This window comes from Zalophus californianus, chromosome 9, assembly GCF_009762305.2.
Source record: "Zalophus californianus isolate mZalCal1 chromosome 9, mZalCal1.pri.v2, whole genome shotgun sequence".
NCBI lineage: Eukaryota > Metazoa > Chordata > Mammalia > Carnivora > Otariidae > Zalophus > Zalophus californianus.
Window position 1 is genome coordinate 20,153,813 of NC_045603.1, and position 20,293 is coordinate 20,174,105.

The 20,293-nt window shown below is 36.7% G+C and overlaps 2 protein-coding genes across 2 annotated transcripts in view; one reads left to right on the forward strand and one right to left on the reverse strand.

Annotated features, from left to right (window-relative positions):
• MYBPC1 (myosin binding protein C1) overlaps window positions 1–14,508 on the reverse strand; it is a 57,381-nt gene extending 42,873 nt beyond the window's left edge. Inside the window, exons 1-9 of the mRNA XM_027594316.2 lie at window positions 14,492–14,508; window positions 14,153–14,298; window positions 13,608–13,643; window positions 11,898–12,008; window positions 10,025–10,173; window positions 9,572–9,689; window positions 8,052–8,103; window positions 5,938–5,994; window positions 584–750 (exon numbers count right to left, since the gene is read on the reverse strand). Coding sequence (XP_027450117.1) covers window positions 584–750; window positions 5,938–5,994; window positions 8,052–8,103; window positions 9,572–9,689; window positions 10,025–10,173; window positions 11,898–12,008; window positions 13,608–13,643; window positions 14,153–14,298; window positions 14,492–14,508 — 853 coding nt within the window. The remainder of the gene's footprint in view (window positions 1–583; window positions 751–5,937; window positions 5,995–8,051; window positions 8,104–9,571; window positions 9,690–10,024; window positions 10,174–11,897; window positions 12,009–13,607; window positions 13,644–14,152; window positions 14,299–14,491) is intronic.
• Window positions 14,509–14,521: 13 nt separating this feature from the next.
• On the forward strand, window positions 14,522–14,892 carry LOC113922767 (60S ribosomal protein L35a-like). The gene has a single exon (XM_035721871.1). The coding sequence runs from the start codon at window positions 14,560–14,562 to the stop codon at window positions 14,890–14,892; it is 333 nt and encodes a 110-aa protein (XP_035577764.1). The 5' UTR covers window positions 14,522–14,559.
• Window positions 14,893–20,293: the final 5,401 nt, after the last annotated feature.

Below are 20,293 nucleotides of genomic sequence, written 5' to 3' on the forward strand. Positions count from 1 at the left end.
GTATTTTTTTTTTAATTTAAATCGCAACATCTTAAAGCATTTTTTGAAACATATTTAAAACCACAACAAAAATGCAGTCACTTCAGATCCCTATGCAGAACAGCATAACTGTTTTACAAAATATTCTGATACCTGCACTGGGTGTGATAAGTGAATTCCCCACTCCCCATTAAATGGGTGGAAGAATATGATGGGTATGGTAAAACAAAGAAACATCGAATCAACTCTGCCTAAGTAAGAATCAAGAATTTGAGAGGGAGGGAGATGTGGAGGCTGGAGAAAGGGGCCACTGAGAAATTCCCAGTGACAGCGAAGGTATGTGATGTTCCATTACGTGTTCTATGTGTTACTTGCAAAGTAAATCTCCATTACCTTAAACCTTCACTAGCTGTCGACTACCCTCATGGCTACTGATGTGCAGAGCAGCGAACTACTTCTCCTGAAGCCAAAGGTAAGGAAGAGAAGCTTAGCGCCTGCAAATTTCCATCCCATCCATTCCCACCCCAAACCCAGCCAGAGATATGAAGATGTGGTCCGTAGAGGAGGCGGCCCCCGCAGCCACGCCCCCCCCCGGGGGGCTCACCTGCGCTCTTCTTCTCCACCCTGCGCATGCGCTTGAGCCGTTTGAGCATGCCACGCAGGTCGGTGATTCCATACTGGAAGGCGATTTTTTCATACTCGTTGGGGTTCGCGTTCTTCAGCAGCTCCCACACGTCTACCTCGGGTTCTTCCTCCTGCTGCTTCACCTCCCTAACCCGGGAAAACCATTTCCTAGTTTAGTAGCCGCCCACCGGCCCTTAAGGACAAAGAAGGTCGGAGTATGGTACGGATTTCTCGGTTCAGTGTTAAAAGCCCTGTTTTTAAAGCCTGAGTACTTAGAAGCCCACAGTCTCAAGGAAACTTCCAGGCAGTTAAAGATCAGATGTAGGCACTTATATTAGCACTCTCGTTTTCCTGGTTAAAAATAGAATATTAGGAAGAGAGAAAAATAACAAAATATTCTGAATATGTTTTTATTTTCACTCGAAAGTTTAAAGAGAAGATGAGATTTTGAGGAATTTAAGATCGGTTGTCATCTAGGATATAGATACTGAAATAATTTCGAAAAGTGGGTCGAGAATGAGAAGATTTAAATACTGGTTTATGAAAGAAAAACGATCTCTTTCTACCTTCATTATTGTTATATGAAGACAGTACGAATAAGTATTTCAAATCTTAGGATTTTGCAAATAGCATTTTCCCTACCATATTAGTAAATGTGCACACCAATCATATTTTGCTGTTTTTTGTGCAAAAAAATTTTTGAAACTGCTGTAGGTTTTTTTTATTTTGTTTTAAATATGATTTTTGTTGACACATTCACTTTTTAAAAGAATTTTTTTTCTAAATTGGCAGGGGAAAAGGAAAATGAAGCAAAAAATTCATTCATATTTTATCTTAAAGCACTATCTTGAACTTTTCTGAAAGCAGGTTGGGTATGAATTATAAAAATATAAATATTAAACTGTAAAGCAAATGGCCAAGTTCCAATGAACAAGGGGAAAGTAACTTCTTAGTGTAATTATCAAAATTATGACCCCAAATTTTGATCACTGACTAAAGAACATACAGAAAATACAAAGAACATACAGGAATAGGAAAATATAAGATTTAAAATACACTTGTCTGTCCTTATTTTTAAAACCAATAAATGAAAGAAAAACTCAAAAATAAACACTCTTGAGGGAAAGAGCCCTAATGTAAATGAAAAATGTAATTTAAATTGATTTCCTTTGTTGGCTAAATAGTCCTGATTTTTTTTTTTTTAAGATTTAGTTGACTGTTTTTATCATGTTAATTTGGAAATGTTATAGTGACTACTTATTGTGAATAATGCTGGTTTGGATATGATTTTCCAGGAAAACTGGTCAACACATCTTAAACACCAGTGTGAAAACAGATTCATGCTATCATGTTAGCAAAATTACACCTGTTTCTGCATTTCTTTAAGGAAATACCAGATTGTAATCACAGGGAAGGGGAGGAGAATATAAATATTAACATAGAATTTAGGGTGGAGTTAGGCAAGGATGACTTCTGAATATCTAATTTACACTGTCATGGAAGTCTTTTTGCCCGGTGGAGGAGGATGCTGAGGCAAATCTCCTGGAAAAATGGAAGGAAGTGAGAGGTCATTGGTCCATTAGTAACCTTTATGGGAAGGACTGGGGAACACCATTAGAGAAATGTTAACTCTTAAAACTCAAGACACAGGGCACCTGGATGTCTCAGTAGAGCACAGGACCGTTAATTTCAGGGTCATGAGTTTGAGCACCATGTTGGGTGTGGCACCCACTTAAAAATAAATAAATAATAAATTAATTTTTTAAAACTCGAGAAACATGCATTATCTTCATATGTCACTGAAATAATAACTACACCCTCTATTGACACAGGTAAATTGAAAAGTTTAAGAAAATTGTCCTGAAGTTGGCATATTGGTAATAACTTGCCAGATCTAATAGGTCTACTGCCTGAAAGCAGTCTAAATTTCAAATACATCCTTTAAATATTTTGTAGGAAGTCTTGGAGAATTGCAGTTAAAATGTGTCTGTGTGTACCTATATATAGTCTGTGTAGATGTTTCTTTAGCCACTTTATTAATGCTCTATTTTTGTCATATTCCAATTCAAATATAGTTCCCAAACTGTAAAAATATGCCATATTACATTGTGTTAAATTTGTATTTTAACGAAGAAGAATTATGTACACATTTCAACCATCCTCCTGACACTGGTAAAAGGATTCAGATACCAAACTAGATTAAATAGATAGCAAGAAGCACAAGTCAAACACTGAGACATACCTAGATCCATGAGGTGAATATTTATATAAGGGAAGCCAATATAAAGATCATCATTTTCAGTGTGATTTCTTAAGTCAGTTTTATTGGCAGATTCATAAAACTGATCATCCTCACCATTTTTTTTTCATTAAAACACTAAAATACACTTCACTCTACCATGTTCTTAATCTTATCAAACTTGGTATATACATACCAGTGGCTTCTTGCTTATTCCTTCTTTTTCTCTCCATTACTTAATTCAATTCCAAATTGCAAGAAGTATTCATTATTTTTTACTAGAATGTGAGGTCAAGGCTCCCACCTGTAGCATTACCTTAACTCATCCAGAACATATCTTTACTTACCATGTGGCTGCACATGGCCCTATCTGCATGGTTATGTTAAATTACAGTAGGGAGAAAAATTCAAATTCTGTAGGCACCACTGATGCCTTTTCAAGCATTGGGATAGACCTATATAACATTCACAGTACTTTCATCTACATCAAAATTTCTGTAACTTTATGGTCCTAGTAAAGTACAAAGCAATTATAGAAATTTTACATAGAATAAAACTTTCAAATATATATATATATATATATATATATGTCAAATCCCATAACAAGATACTGCCTAATAGATTTAATTTGATTTAGTTAATGTCTATTTGAAATACTCTGGCTTTGTTCAGGTCAGGGAGATCTTCTGCTGTAGAGAAATGTTGGTTGTAAAGATTTTGGTTGTAGGGATTTTGCCACACATTCTTGGAGGAGTAGAAATGTTGCCATTACCACAATGAAAACACATGCAATTCATGAATTAGTAGGGAAACACAATGATTTCTAAAGTTATACTGGTAGATTAGTATAGTATATTAAATGAATATAGTCTTTTGCTAAAAATGATTTAATTATGAGTCAAAATCATAATTAGGGGATGTAAAGAAAATGAGAACTGGAGACCTGTTGGCTGCCCATTTTTTTTCTAATAATTTTTTCTTTATTCATTTTGATCATTCATTAGATTTCTTTTACTCAGAAAACTACTGGCAATCTGTTCTTTTTTCTTTCTTTTTTCCTTCTTAATCAAAGCATGGGGTTTAATAATTGATTGTGTCACATCTTGATTGATTCGTGTGTGTGTGTGTGTGTGTGCACGCGTCTCTATTATTATGTCTTTTTATGAACATAGGCTCTTCAAGGGAAGTGTCATTTTTGGTGGGAGTGAATATTTGACACCTGCTATGAGCCAGCCTCTTACATAACTGATTTAACTAGTTTTTGTTCGCCACATTTATAGATGTGGAAAACAATCTCAGAGAGGACGTGTAATTTGACCAAAGTTATGCGGTTAGTAACTATGAGAGTTGAGACCTACATCCATGTTTTTACCACTACCCTTTTCTTCCCACAAATGTGTATCCAGGCACAAAGAAAGCATTTAGTGTTTTCCTGGTTGAGTAAATGTATTCGCAGGAGGAAAAAACTGTTCTCTTCTCAAAGTGTCAATTTGTGTTATAAGCCAAATCACCAACTTCCAAGGCAAATTCAGAGTGGTATTTCTTATGTGAAGTCACAGGAAATGAGCTGACTCAGAGGGAAACTTGGATTTAGGTCCCTGCCCTGTCTCTAATTCGTGTGTGTGTGACTCGGGGTAAGTCACCTGACTTCTCCGTTCTTTGGTTTCTCATCTGTAGAATGTTCTCACTGAGGGTCACTTCATATACTATTGCTTTAAATAAATTTGGGAACTTAATAAATATTATTGAAACTAATGATTATTTGAAGTATCCAAAGAGTGAAAGATGTGTTTGATACTGCCAAGTTCTCTTGATTGGCTAATATCCATTGATAATTAATAAATTGCACCTGTTAATATTTCTATTCTCAACCTAAATATTTAGAGCTGGGGGAACTTTTTATTCACAGGGACTTGGATAAAGCCATCCAACTAAACTGAGAATGAATGCAAGTCCAGCTTATTACTACTTGTAATTTGTTGTGAAGCATATTTATACTTAATGTTTCTTTCGTAACCATGGAAAGCACTAAAAGTAATAAAAAGTGAATCTGAAAAGCTAAATGAAAACTAATATCAATATTATATATTATTATTTTAGAATCATAATTTTATTATTTATTTACAAATTTGGTATTTAAATAAAATCCCAGCAAAAATCAAGTTCTTTTTGTTGCACTATAGTAAATACCTGGATATGTATAGCTTTATATGTAACACATATATATATTATGTGATTTTATATATGCATATATGGGCAGAAATCCTGTAAGATGGTTATGTACTGAATATCCATAATGAAATCTATAAATTTTATTGTAAGAGAACAATGTTAAGGGAGTGTGAGTGATAATACTAAATATTTATTTCCATTTTACTACTATATTTTATCTTTTCTAAAATGCATATTTTTTGACATTTTAAACATTTTAAATAAGGTTGTATCTTATAATCAATAGTGTGTCATAATAAACTCTTTGGAGCAATTTTTTTCATTGCTTAGTGACTTATGAAATACAGATATATATTCAAATGAATTGTGTCTTAGATTTGATGTAATATAGTTAATCATAAATACTATTTTAAAGTTGATCTGCCATACACACACACACACACACACACACACACACACACACACACACACACACACACGCCTGCGGAGACTTTTACCAAAATTGTGAAATTGATTTTTTGGTAAAATATCAAAGGCAGGACAATAGAGGCTTTTTTTATTTGATCATGACAAGGAATCATGATTGAAATGATAGAAATCATCAGAGAAATCAGAGACTTCTAGGTATTTAGGTCTTCTGCTTCAGTTTTCAGATCTCCTCATCCCCAACTAAGAAAATATGTGAAGACTCATGAAATATTTTAAAAAGAAGGTTAAAAAGCATCAGCTAAAATCTTTAGCAGATTAGTATGTAGTGATTTCCTGTCTCTTTCTTAGTTGACTCTGTGTTATATTCTATAAGCGAAACACATTTTAAGAAATGAGAAATTCTTCGAAAAACATCCATTTAAACTTGACTTCTCTGAGTGGGTGTCTAAAAGATTTCCAGGCCACAGAGCCTCACTCCATCGCTCGGTTCTCACCTACGTTTCAGGAGACCACTAAAGTCAAGTTCCCCTGCATCGTCTTGACCATCGCCACTGTCATTAACAAAAGAAAAGCAAATCTGGGTTTAATGCTGAGACATATACACAAGAGTTTCCCCCAAACACTGTACATATAACGTATATGCAATTTTGTACTGGCACACAAGTCATGGGACTAAATCAACACAAACTATTTCTTTTCACACAAGTGACATTTTAAGTTTTGGAGTATGTACTTGTGGAAAAGTAAATGTGAGGAGCTTGTGTTACTCTACGACTTCAGAAGACACATTTTTGTAGATTGCATATATAAAACTGCTTGGATTTGTGTTAAAACAGAGTAACACAAATGCACTTAAGCCAAGCAACACAAAGTACTTTGTTTTTCCAAGTTGGGGGCTCTAGAAACCTACCTATGTAAAAAGCAAAGGACTTTTGCTGATCTCTGTTATGCAGGTCAGAGATTGGCTTGGAGGACGAAGTATACCAGTGTCAAATATATAAGTTCAAAGCTTATATTCAAAGGTAACTTCTTTGTGTCCATCAGTAGTTGAATCAGATAATGTGATACCAACATAACATAAAAATGGAGCTAGTGCAGAGCTTTTTAAAAGATGCATTCCTTTCTGTTTTGAAGGGATTTCATTACAAGCTTTTCATTCTCGTGTTAATATTTATACCTTTTAAAATGTATTTTTCAAAAATTTGTCTTTGAATTATTGATGAGCCCTTTACTAGGAGTACTTTCCTATCGAGAAATGCATCTTAAATTAGGCATGCTGCCACCTTCATGATTTCATATAAACTCTAAATAGAAGTTATGGAGCTGATATTTCAGTGGCACTACATATTTACTTACATGTTTAATTTTGTTTCCTGCTCTTTACAAATGTTACTTATGGTTTCTAAGAAAAGAGTCTGCGGGTTTAAAAACAGTGTGTATAACACGTAAGTTATAAGAATTAAACTCAAATAATGTGTTTTTTCAAAATTTCTTTAATAGCAGGTATATAGAGAAGACCTTTTGAAGTAAACCCATTTCTATTCTTTTAAAGCACAAAATTTAGTAGATTACATCTCCCTCTCTTAGAATATGCTTGTACATTGGACGAGCATACTTTTGGACCCTTTGCATTTGCTGAACATGGGGTGAAGGGAAGGTGGAAGGAAAGTTATAGGAATTAAGGTTATGACTTAAAAATATCAATTGATTGATCAGGTAATATTACATATATTTTTAAGTAATTAAACTTTTCATTTATTCATAATTTAGGAGAGAAATATGCCTTTTATTAACAGACTAAATCATTGCTTTATAATAGTTTGGGATGACTTTCCTTATTCAACAAAACTAAGTAGATTCAGTCTTAAGAAGAACAAAATATCTGTTCTCATTAATGAACTTATATTATGGAAAAATTAAGTGCAGAGAGTAAAATAATGTCAGGAAGGGGCTAGTTACATTTCTCATAGTCTAGAAAATTTTTTTCATTTCTCTTCCTTGTTCCCCTGCCCCTTTTTTCCAACTTAGGCAATTGCAAAATAAATCAAATAGGTATCTATATTTTGTCTTTCTATAGTGTTCTTTATTCTGGCAGACTCAGTGGTCTTTCATTTAGTAATCCAATATTTAAATAGTGCTAACTTCAGTAAATAGCTACTTAATTGTGGTTTTTCTGGACACATGGTTAAATAACTCTATAAATAATTTCTAGATGAAAAGCAATATAAATAAAAGTTTTCTGACATTACTTAACTAATGCTATATTATTTTATATCTTTCTTGGCCAGCTGGTGAAAAATAATGCAATTAAGGAAAAAGCCACATATGAAGACATTAAGAGTATGTTTTTATAAGGCAACTGTAAAACCTGAAAAAATGGGAGCTTCACCATGACAAGAATATTCTAAAAAATGATCAGTATACGCTTGATTTGACATTAAACTTATGGCTTTTCTAGAACACTAACCTTTGGGTACAGAGTATGTTTGACTACAGTGAAGAAGTGCTCTCTCTGAAATACAGAGTGTGGAGGAAGGGGACGTGTGCTTTGAAAACTCTCCACTTGCACATTATACAAAAGCTACCTAGATTCCCCTTTTGAAGTTACCTTCTCTTGAAAGCAGATCTGATGTCAATGTTTGGAGTAGTCCCCGTAGATTCTTTGAAAGGAAAGAAAACAACAAAATAAATACCCATTAAGTAGGCAATTTTGTGCTCAGTTCCTTTCCAGGCTGTGGGGATTCTTTGGATGGAAGGAAGGCCAGGGGAAAGGAGCGAGGGGATGGCTCTGCTCCTGGATGGTTGAGCCGCTGAGGTCTCATACCTCATCCTCCCTTACACAGAATCAATGTGGGGACTGCGGTAGTTACCCTATCCAGTTGTCACTCCACCTGCCTTCCCACTAGAATCATCTGAAGAACTTTAAAAAAAAATCAGCTTCTTGATCTCCTTGTTGGAGATTTTGATTCACCAGATCAGCAACGGGCACCAAGAAGTCAATATTCCTCAAAAGCCTTTTAGGTGATTCTCAGAGATGCCTGGTCAGGTTGAAGAGGTACCGCTCAACACCATGTTCCCACTCCATACAGAAATCTCTACAGTACCTCCAGGATCACCCAGCCTTTATTTGACATCTCTTGAGATGGGGCTCTCACTCACACCTTTCCCAGGCTGTTCACAGAGCTTTAATGAAAGAGCTCATGCTAAAGTTAAGACAAAAAATTCAGCTCCTCATAATTCTTACCTTTAGATTCTAATTTGTCTGAAACACTTTTGTGTGACAGCACTTCCCCTATTTATGAGTTGTGTATGCCTGGCCTCCTTCACATTCGGCTGACTAGGGTGTGGTTTCTGCGTTCTTCAGCCTCCTGGGTCCCGTACTCCAGAAGAGATCCAGGTTGATGTGTGGTGACCATGCCCATAGACATTACTCCAAATGTGGAACAAGTAGCATGTTGCAGAGAGTAGTGTTATTTCCTAAACCTAGGTCCTATACCACTTGTAATAGCCCAGGATTAAATTATATCAGCTTTGTTTCTTGTAGGTTTATCACACTTCAGATTCACCTTAAGTTTATGAGCTTTGCTGCCAAGTCAACTTTCCCTTTGTATACTTATAGAAGTGTTTCTCCCCCTCCCCAATCTACATGTACACCTTTACATTTACTCCTATTAAATTCACTCTGGACAGTACACAGCACATATGGATGGAGAACTTCCCCATCTGACATTAGTCCTTATAAAAGAAATCCTCCCTTCCACCTGGATATCTTGACATCCTTGTACCATATGAAATTATTCCCAAACTGGGGTGGGAATAAGTGGACCCAATGAAACAGGCATGTGCAGTAGAAGAAAAAATGGCCCCAGGCCTTATTTCGGAGATTGAAGGAATATAGGTAGCATGGAGAAGAGATACTTAGCAGTAAAATCCCTGAAATTCCACTTTAAAATCACTTCATAACAATTTAACTCAGCAGGCTTCCTGAGGCTACCACAATCAGAAACACCCAGTTTGAAAGAAAACTTTATTTTCAAAATCTCATAGTATTAAATGCCTTCTTCTCCTCTATCCCCTCACACACCATGAAAAAAAGCCGCATCTATCCAGACAAGAAGACTCTCTTACCGTGTACTTCAAGATCAAATGTGCAGCTGTCAAACTTATCCTTATAGGTGACCTCACACCTGTAGTTTCCTGCATAGTTCTCTTTGGCCTTAATGATCTGCATCTCGAATGTGTACATCTGCAATGAAACGCATCAGGCGCATTTCAGCCCCACCTTGCCGACAGAAAGAAGCTTTCACATTTTGATGATTTTCAAAATTCCTCAGCATTGGCTTAAATTTGTGTCTATATCTGGGCATTCCAGCCCAGCTTTCTCAGCATAGGAGGGGTCAATGTGCTTCTCAGCTCCTGGGCACAGCAGGGCAACCATGCTTGAGTGTAGACACCAGGAATGGTAATTCTAGAGAGTTTTCTGGGACTGAAATCTCTCAAAGCTGAACCTGAAAATGACCTTTTCTCCACACAGAAGAAACGAACTAGCCAAGCCCCTGTGCCAGGAGTTAAGGGCCATACCCGAGTTTGCCTTTCGAAGGTTTCCTTCAGCTGGAGGTGCTTCCCAGCTTTGCTGGCCAGGTCCATCCATTTCCCTTTGAACCATTTGATGGTGGGTTTTCTAAGAAGATCTTCAGCCTTGACTTTGGCTATAAAGGTGATATTTTCACCTAGAAAAAGCACAAGTGATACAGACTGTGGCTTAAAAATTGCTATTTGTTTTGAAAGGAGTTACAGAGGATTACACTGTATAGACTATGATGTGCCTGGTGCCCCTGGAGTTGTGCCCTGAATTTTTTATGCATGCCCTAGGAGTCCTTAGGATACTCCAGCTTGTTCTGCTTTTGAAGTTTATGAGGCAGAAAAGGAGAAATGGGTTAATCAGTGGAAATAGTTTCTGTTTGACTTTGTCATATATATATGAAATAAAAATAGAAAGCCTCACAAATGTATGGATTTTTTTTCTATCCTTATTAGGTAGGATGATGGGAAGTCTAGACTTACATGACTAACTATGACTAAATGAAACTAATCTTTTTGAAATCAACCTGCCTATCTGTTTGTATTGACTGACTGGACCCTAAGGACACCAAAACTCTAGCCCAGCACTTTGGTGTCTTCCAGAAACACAAGGGAGCAAATATTTCCATCTACCTGCAGTGTGCTTCTATATTCTAGACCTGAAAGAAGTAATTTTAGAATATAGTCAGTCAGCTTTGTGCTCATTTGTTCTGATCACAATATATTCCTTATAAAAATTTATTTCACAGGGTACCTGGTTGGTTGGTTAAGCATCTGCCTTTGACTCAGGTCATGATCCCAGGGTCCTGGGATAGAGCCCCCCCCCGCCCGCAACAGGCTCCTTGCTCAGCGGGGAGCCTGCTTCTCCCGCTCCCTCTGCTGCTCCCCCTACTTGTGCTCTCTCTGTGTCAGATAAATAAATAAACTTTTTTAAAAAAATTTATTTCACCAAAATTCCTGGACCCCCAAGTCCTCTCTAACTTACCACCCTGTTTATTTCCTTCATGGCACTTGGCTTTTGTGATTATCTGTTTGTTTAATTTCTTGTTTTCTTCTCCTCCCATTAAGACGGTAAGTTCTGAATGCTCACATGCTATACTCAGTGTTCAGCACAGTGCCTAAAATAGGGTGTGTAATCAATATTTTTTTAATTAGTAGCTCCAAAGTTGAACCCCTGTCCCGCTAGTTTCCTCTGAGATACTACACGTTATTATACAGTGTGTACGCAGATTTGTAATCATCTTATGGAATGAGCATGTCATAATGACAGCAAACACTGCCTCAGAGCTTTAAGATATGCCAGGTGCTGTTCAAAGTACTTCACAGGTAGGATCCCAATTTTACAGATGAAGAAACTGATTTGAACTCAATCTGGCTCCAGGGTCCAGGCATTCAACTACTATGTGCTAAGGGTTCCTGAAGTGATAGCTGTCACTCTCCTTTTCAGGTTATAAAAAGCAGGATTTAGTATGTAAATACAGTAGAATAGTATTCAGCCATAAAAAAGAATGAGGTACCAACTCATGCTACGGCTTGGAGGGACCTCGAAAACATTATGCTAAGGGAAAGGAGCCAGACTCAAAAGTCATATATTGTGTGATTCCATTTATACCAAATATACAGAATAAGGAAATCCATAGAGACAAAGCAGATTAGTGATTGCCAGGGGTTGGGGGGGGAGAGTGGGGAGTAATGGCGTAGGGGGGTACATGGTTCCTGTTTGGGGTGATGAAAATGTTTGGGGACTGGATAGAGGTGGCGGTTGCACATCACTAATAACCACTGGTTGTTCACTTTAAATTGGTAAAGTTTATGCAATGTGAATTTCACTTCCATTTAAAAAGAAAAGCAAGACTTAATGCTTGGCGCTCACCAACTTTCACTGATCCTGTTTGAGGCTTTTCCACGAACAGGGTGGACAGCTGGGAATTGGCATTCTGCTTGTCTTGTTCCTCCGCAGCAGGTGATTCACCAAGAGACCATTCTAATGAGCAGAAGGGAGGAAAAGGTTCATTTCAGCACCAAGTTCTTCTGAGGCAGACTTACCTGGGTTTGTTGTTCTCGTCAACGCTGAAGCTTTCCTTTGTCTAATAAACCTGGATAAATATAACATCATTCTCTCCATCCATCTCCCCTGCAGCCATCAGTAGAGAGTGACAGATTCCCACTCTTATAGGGATGCCTCTTTCATGACAGGATAAAGAACATTTTCTATTCCTAGAAATAGTAGAACTTTCCACGTAGATTGTTACTCTGTGTTTGTTGCCAGCCATGGTTTCTTTGTTTCCCCATTCTGTCTGTCCCTTAACAGATAAACAAGGTGGGAAGTATATTAAGGCAGTACAATGTCATATTAGGTAAATGACTATAGCGTGCCACATCTATACAACAACAGAACTGGAAAAGACTAAAGGAATAAGTCAGTTGGCTGATCAACTGGGAAGGGTCAGACAGCCAAACCTGGCCTGGTATTTCTAGATTCCTTGCTGTTATATAATTGGATGATTCCATTAGGGTTGTATAAATAAGGCCATAGTTCGACAATTAAGTAACGGATCATGACCTGCAGGCACAAATTTCAAGAACACTAGGTGCATCCTGCAAGAGGGGAGAAACAGAAAAAGAAAAGTCAACTCTTTGAGGCTTTCCCGTGAAGAGAGAGAAGCTGAAAGTGAAGTTTATTTTCATTGTCTAGGCTGCCTCCAGGTGCTTAGCTGGTATTAATCAGCAGTCAACTTCATTGAGGAGGGCAGGAGAGAGAACTGTAGACATTCCCTCTGTCTCCAAGAGCTAAATGTAGAGAAGTTCAGTTTCAGCCACTTAGTAACTGGGAAAAAAATGCATGGGTGCCAGCTCTCTGTTAATGTTTCTTGAAAAGAAGGAAAATACATTTAGTTATTTTAGTTTTATGTATCAATCATGCTATCCATGGAGATCATCATTTTCATAATGAAGTTATACAATGTAGTCACATGATTATGTGTGAGCGGGGGAGGGGTTGGGGTATGTGTATATCTGTGAAATTCAGAGTAACAATGAATTGTGGCCACTCATATTTGTAACACCAGGGCGGGAGCTTGTATTGTTTTTCCTTTTTATACCTACAAGTACCTGCAAAAGTGCCTGGCCCATAAGGCCCACAGTAGGATTGTAGTAGGCCTAAACATGAATTTGTTGAATGAATTGTAGTGATTGCTGACAAGAATTTGGAGGCTTTTAGAAAATGTAATAAAGTTCTATGGAAATGTGAATTATTCTCTAACTTTAGCACATCCCCAAAGTGGAGATTTTCAGTTTCTTAATCTCTGTGTATTTGCTAATGTTAAAAAAGATAGTTATAATGACCACAAATCTGTGGTATATGTGGTTAAGTTCCTGTATTTGTGTGTGTGTCTTGCAAAATTAATTATTTCTCAATACATTAGTTTTCTTGTAAGAGGATACATAATGAAAGAGTGCTAAAAAAAAAAAAGCTACAAACCGAATAAAACAAAGATTAGAATCAAAACAGCTTCAAGAAATGAGGTCATTAGTGACTATATTAGGATAGGGTCAGGATGCCTTACTCCAGGCGAGTGCTCACCTGAATCTTTTCTTTCGAGGGCCCGACTACCCATACCTGAAAGGAAAGCGTGATTTGGATGATACAAGGGCAAGGAGTGAAAATGGAAAGCTGACTTCAACCTTCCTGGATTCCCCCAAACCCCGTCTCCCCTCATAATGGGGAGAAAGAACTAGAGTCAGCTTGGGTGGAAAATCAGTAGAGCTTCAACTCTGAAAGCATCTATAAAAAGTATGTGTCTTATTTAAGAAACAATAATAAAGTAAAAGAAGTCAAATGTCTAAAGAACAGGGGATAATGGCATATAGCTAGAAATAGAAGACAAATATTTTTGTCCCTAAAATTTATATCCAAGATTTACTAATCTTATTTATTTCACAAAGAAATTCACCTTTTGTTAAAAAAAAAAAATCACCGTTAAAGCCAAGGTTTTCCCTCCTGGCAGGGGCAAAACCTGGTGCCCCTGTTCTGCACACTGTCTTATCAAGTTTCTCTGCCTTTTCTTTTTCTTTACTGTCAGTTAACAATAATTACAATGTGGGGTAAGGGGTTGGACTCATCCTAACCTGGAGGCAGGGCACTAGGCGGGGAGGCTTCCTCTTCATCTGAAACAAGAAATAGGAATAAAAAGTCAAGAAGAAAAGGACTTTGTCCTGAGTAGCCTGCAAAAAGAGAAAGCTGAAAAAGAAGAGAACACACAAAACACTTTGAACTGATAAGTAAGCCTTAGAAGACTCGGTACCTGGAAGATTAAACTCAATATTTCAGACCAAAGAGAAAAATAAGTAAGTAAATGGGTGAGAGAATAGAGAAATCCAATGAAAGTGTAGATTGAGAAATGAAACTCTGTGCAAATGTCTCACGTAACTGTACATTAGGAAAAAAATTAATGCTAAAAACCAAACCTTGCTTTTTCCGCCATCTTGGAGTCTGAGGAGGCCTGCTGGGAACAGAACTCCTATAACGCCAAATAATGTCTGGAAGGCTGTGGTCCAAGGCCATTTTTGCTGGCTATAAGCGGGGTCTCCGGAACCAGAGGGAGCACACAGCTCTTCTTAAAATCGAAGGTGTTTATGCTCGAGATGAAATGGAATTCTATCTAGGCAAGAGATGTGCTTATGTGTACAAAGCAAAGAACAACACAGTGACTCCTGGTGGCAAACCAAACAAAACCAGAGTAATCTGGGGAAAAGTAACTCGAGCTCATGGAAACAGTGGCACGGTTTGTGCCAAATTCCGAAGCAACCTTCCTGCTAAAGCCATTGGCCACAGAATCCATGTGATGCTGTACCCCTCAAGGATTTAAATTTAATGAAAAGTAAATAAAGGTGTAGATTTGTTCTCTTGTAAAAAAAAAAAAAAAAAACCTTGACAAAGCCGTCAATAGAGGTGTTTTCAAGTTCTTATTTTGCAACTAAAGTCAATGTCAGATATAATTCATATACCACAGTCATTTGGACATAGACATAAAAAAGCATAAATGAATGAGAACTCATTCTCCCCTGACCCTGAAAACCTTGTGATTAATTCCCCTTTTTATATTTAGGAGACAAAAAGCAACATTGACTACATTAACTAAGATAAATAAATTTGTCATACTTGCTAAATTTACCAATACTTATTTTAGGAAATTTGAGAGCATTTTCCCATGATTATATTGGTGTTGGCCAATGCTGTATACTTTTTTAATCTTTATGAATGCAGGTTTGTAAAATTCAAAATATGCCTTATAGTATTTATGTGCAGAGGAACCAAATATTCTCTGTTTCCAAAATGTCTGAATTTCAAAGTGTCTTTACAATTTTAGATGCTTAAATAGGCATTTGGTGTTATCTGAATCTCTGCCCCTCATTTCCCAAAGCATAAAAATTAATCTTTGTACTTAAAATACTAGAATAGTTGTGAATTTCAAAGCACAAACCTATATGACTATATAAAATAGGATACAGAAAACATATGCACACAGCTGTTAATTTTAAAGTGCTTTAAAAAATTCCCAAGAGTTAAAATAGCATATTTTTATATAATCTATTAGAATAGTTACTACAAAGATTGTTTACTAGCCTGAAGTTTCTTTTCTAAAAATGCCACCCAGGAATATGTTTTATTACTTTTTAACAAAATAACGAATGTAACATGTAAAGAAATTTAATGTCTTATCTATGAAATCCAAGAGGGGATTCACTGAACACTGTGAGATTTAGGATTCTTCAGAGGAAATTCTCTGGGGTCAAGGAAGCTTGGAAAATGCTAAACTAAATAAAGTTAAATGCATGTATCTGGCTGTATTGTATGGGTGTGCCCTTACTGAAGGGAATCACGAAGACTGCCTTGTGCTAATGGGCACTGACACTGAGGGGTAGAGACAAAAAATGATCCAGCAGTTAGCCTTTCCCAAACTTTGTTCATTTTTCAATCCTTTTCTCCTGGAACATCCACTAACATTCCACAAAACTGTGCATTTAGGGAAGTATAGGTATATCTGAGCTATTCCAGAACCCTGTTAAATAATCACAATTTTGGGCACCTGGGTGGCTCAGATGGTTAAGCATCTGCCTTCGGCTCAGGTCATGATCCTGGGGTCCTGGGATCTAGTCTTGCATTGGGCTCTCTGCTCCTTGGAGGGCCTGCTTCTCCCTCTGCCTCTCTCTCTCTATCTCTCATGAACAAATAAAATCTTTAAAAAAAATAATCACAATTTTACATAACCAAAAATAAAATATCTTGAGATTTTTCTATATTATTTGCCATGCATTTAATTCAGTGTTTAATATTTTATTCTTGTAACCTATCCAGAGGCTTTTATTTACTGAAATATGTAAAGAATCTTGATTTAAAGTCCTGTCAAAATTCTTGAAAATGAAGTTTTAAACCTCAAGCAAATCCTAAAAAGGAGCTTCTTTATTATATGTAAAGTAGAAGCTAGAACCATTTTGAGTCAAATGATCACTTCATTTTAGGCAGGTTTTGTGGTTGCTTGTTTGCTTTGTGCTCTGCACATAGTGAATTAATAGTTTGGAATGCAAAATGACTGAGAAAAGAGTATTTACATACTTTCATAAGACTCATATGAAAGGAGAATCCACTTGTTAGGCAAAAATTTGATAGGTGAGTAGTTTCAAAGTCCACTAAATGATGGAGGAAGGTGGGCAGGGGGATGGGCTAGATGGGAGATGGGCATTAAGGAGAGCACTTATTGTGATGAGCACTGGGTGTTAGATGGAAGTGATGAATCACTAAATCCTACTCTTCAAACCAGTATTACCCTATATGTTAACTAACTAGAATTTAAATAAAAACTCAAAACAAACAAACAAAAAATTTTTGGAGGGACATGCCCAATTATTTTAGACTATTAATGCACCACATATTAAAGCAGTGCTTCAAGGTATCATGAAATGATACTCTGGATGATCCAAATTACTTCCAAACAGCAATTACTTCTCAACTGGCGATTCATTGTGCATACATTTTCAAATATACTGAAGTGCTAGAAAATATAATTGGCCAGGGGCAAAGTTTTTGATTCCCTTTCAAAAGTAGCTTTGGTCCTGGCGTCCCATTAGATCGGGAAATGTAGTTAAGATATTGGATCCTGACCTTAAATTCTTGAAAAGTTGCCTGCTTGAATTTGGTTGAATTGGATAAGAATGAAAGGTCTAATTGTTCTTATTTACTGTGGGAAAACAGGTTCTACTGCTAGAAGGGAAACCGAATATCCAACTTTTCTGGGTTGTGCCTAATTCAACAACACATATATGAAAGGCACGGCATCATACAAAAAATATTTTCAAACAAAACAAAAAATACAATATGTAAGTCATATTTTCTTTTTTTCTATTTCTCAGTGACTATCGTGATGATGAAAAACATCTGTTTTTGGCTCCTTAGTGTATAGTATATCTGAAGACCACAGACCAGAGCAGCAGACTCTCTCCCCTAGCTCATGGAACGGAAATTTACCAAAGCAGAATTTTACTTGTCTTTAAGTCATGGGAAAATAGCAATTGTAAAACCATAAAAATGATTCTTGAAATAACTGAAGTTCCCAGAGAAGAAGGCCTGGAGAGTAGAGAAGAAACTCAGTCTCATATTACAAGCCTGGGATTTTAGGGGGGCACGCAGGAAATCTGGAATGCAGGGAGAAAACTGCAGAGACAGTAGAATATATAGATTCTTATGATTCTACATACTCTCTTTGGCATAAAATAACTTCTACCTATGGTTGATTTAAGTTGCCTTTCTAAATTAATTTTAAGTCATACAAACTTGGAACAATTGATGAGAGTTTTGAAAAGACCAAAAGCACACAAAATTAAAATATATGTGACTCTCAACAAACCTCACTTAACTGCTGATATGATACCTTGTTTGACTGCGACCAAGTTTTGAATCCTCAAGCAGAGAAATCAGTTGTGGAAAACGGCTCCCATGACCAAAATAACAACAGCGGCAAACAACCATGTATGGTAGGCAATAGCATCAACAGCTAACATGAATTCATCATGTTTGGAGGCATTTGATTAATTTATCATAGTTTCTTAATGAAAAGGCACATGCCTTCACACCTTGATGCTTCTAAAATCAGAATTCATCCTACAGTAAATACATATATTTGATGAGTTTTTTCTCCTCCAAATCTATTAAATCAATGTTGCAACTTATAATGGTTGTGTCCCAGATTTGAAAAGTGTGGTAATATTAGCTTTTAACAAAGATCATTACAAAAAAGTAATGTAATTAGAAAGCATAGAGAAAGTCCATGAGATGGTTGGTTGTCTGATACCTAAAGGTAAAATTGCACAAAAAAAATTTTGGCATGTGAATAAAAAGCACCAGAATAATAAAGTTATTGCAGAAAAGGGATCTAAATGAAGAAAAAAAGTTTAATCATTTTTTTAATTTAAAAGTTTTCATATCATTTAGGAGAAAACTTGCTGGAACTTGTGCTGATTCACTTCCTCGTCTGCCAACCACATTCATGCCAAATGAAAGATTCTTCATCTCAAGTTATGTGAGATCTTTAATATGTACAAAGTTCATTCACGATAGTTTATGTGGTAATATTAATGTTAATGCCTGGAAAAAGAAAATAAGACTTTATTCACTTGCAGTGATTACCAAAACCAAAGATTTTTCTGGAAGAAAAATAAAAAGAGGCAGTAAATATCCCAGTTGAGCTTACCAAAATATAGACAGACTATAAACTATTTAGATGCAAAAACAAAAAATTTGTTTTTAAATGTCAGAAGTTAGGCATTGAAATGAATACTGCTCTTCAAAGTGGTCTCTGATTCTAATGTTCTGACACATCTGGAAGTACTCCCAAGACCAGTTTTGAACTTCCCTTAGGGCCAATTGTTAAGGTAGAGAAGAGACCCAATCTCATTACCTTGTGTTCACATGTACCAAGGTTGGCTGACTAAAGGAAGTATGATCCCACTTGATCACCCACATTATTCTCTACACATAGCCCTCCGTGACAATTGTCTGCTTTCAAAACTGTCCTCTAATGATGGTCGCTCTCCCCTCCAAAACTCCCTAAAGTTGGCTTCAGGACCACAGGACCCAGCAGCCAGAACTGTGCCTGGCACAGAGCCAACACTTGGTGAAAACTTGCTGAATAAACAGACATTCAAATAAAAGACAGAACTTTGGTCCCCCTGAGCATATAGAAAAGAAGAACCGATACTTAGTTCTCCATTGATTGCCACCTGTATTATTTGGAGGAATTCTAAGCCATGGCAGCATTGTTTTTATGAGGACATTGCTTCCCAGTATGATTACTCTAAAAGAGATTTGTGCATCTAATTTCTAGTATTGTTGTTTGGTTACACACATTTCTATATCGTCATCTCTATTGCTTCAATTCCAGGACAAAGTTGGCAGTACTAGGGAGCAGGGTAGCTGGATAGACAACTCCAGAGGCAAGCAAGCAAATAAACAAACACATATTAAAACCCCTTCCTGGGAAATCAGCTATTTACCAGATAGAGACCTTTAGTAAATGTGAAAAATTTGGCAAATCTAACCACAAACACTACTTATAAGATTGATATAGGAACCAAACAACATTCTGCAGCTATAAAAAAAGTTTTCAGAACATTTCCAGATTGTTGCAGAAAAATTCGGGCAATCTGAGAAAAATATTAAGGCTACATTGCTGTGAATAATGTTCTTACTGGTGATTGTCTTGGAGCTATTAACTGAATATACTTCAGCTAATTCGATAGAGGACTAATTAAAGTGCTGAAAATGTACTAATATCCAGGCATGACCATTTTCAATAGTTTTAAGTGAGTTAGCCTTACAGTAAAAATCATCCTTCTGTTCTGAAGAAGAACACTCAGAATGCACAGCACCAACGTCTCATCCTCAATCTCATTGACTAAGAGTATGCATGGGATATTCATATTCCTGTCCAGCAAACATGGTAAGTGGAAATACAAGTCTATGTAGATGACCACTGTCTATATGATCAACAGCTAAGCCCGCCTGGAAATTCAGTTGTTCATTCTACAAGTATTTATTAGGAGATTACCACACGCAGCTCTCTGCCAAACACTGGAAGAAATGAGCTAAGGGGACCAAAGAGGTGTTAAGACATGGTGCCTGACTGTCAGAAAACTTACAACCTGTTAGGGAAAGGAGTGAACCACTAATATGTGATTAAGTGGAGAAAAGAGTGATTTAGTAACAGAAGCAAT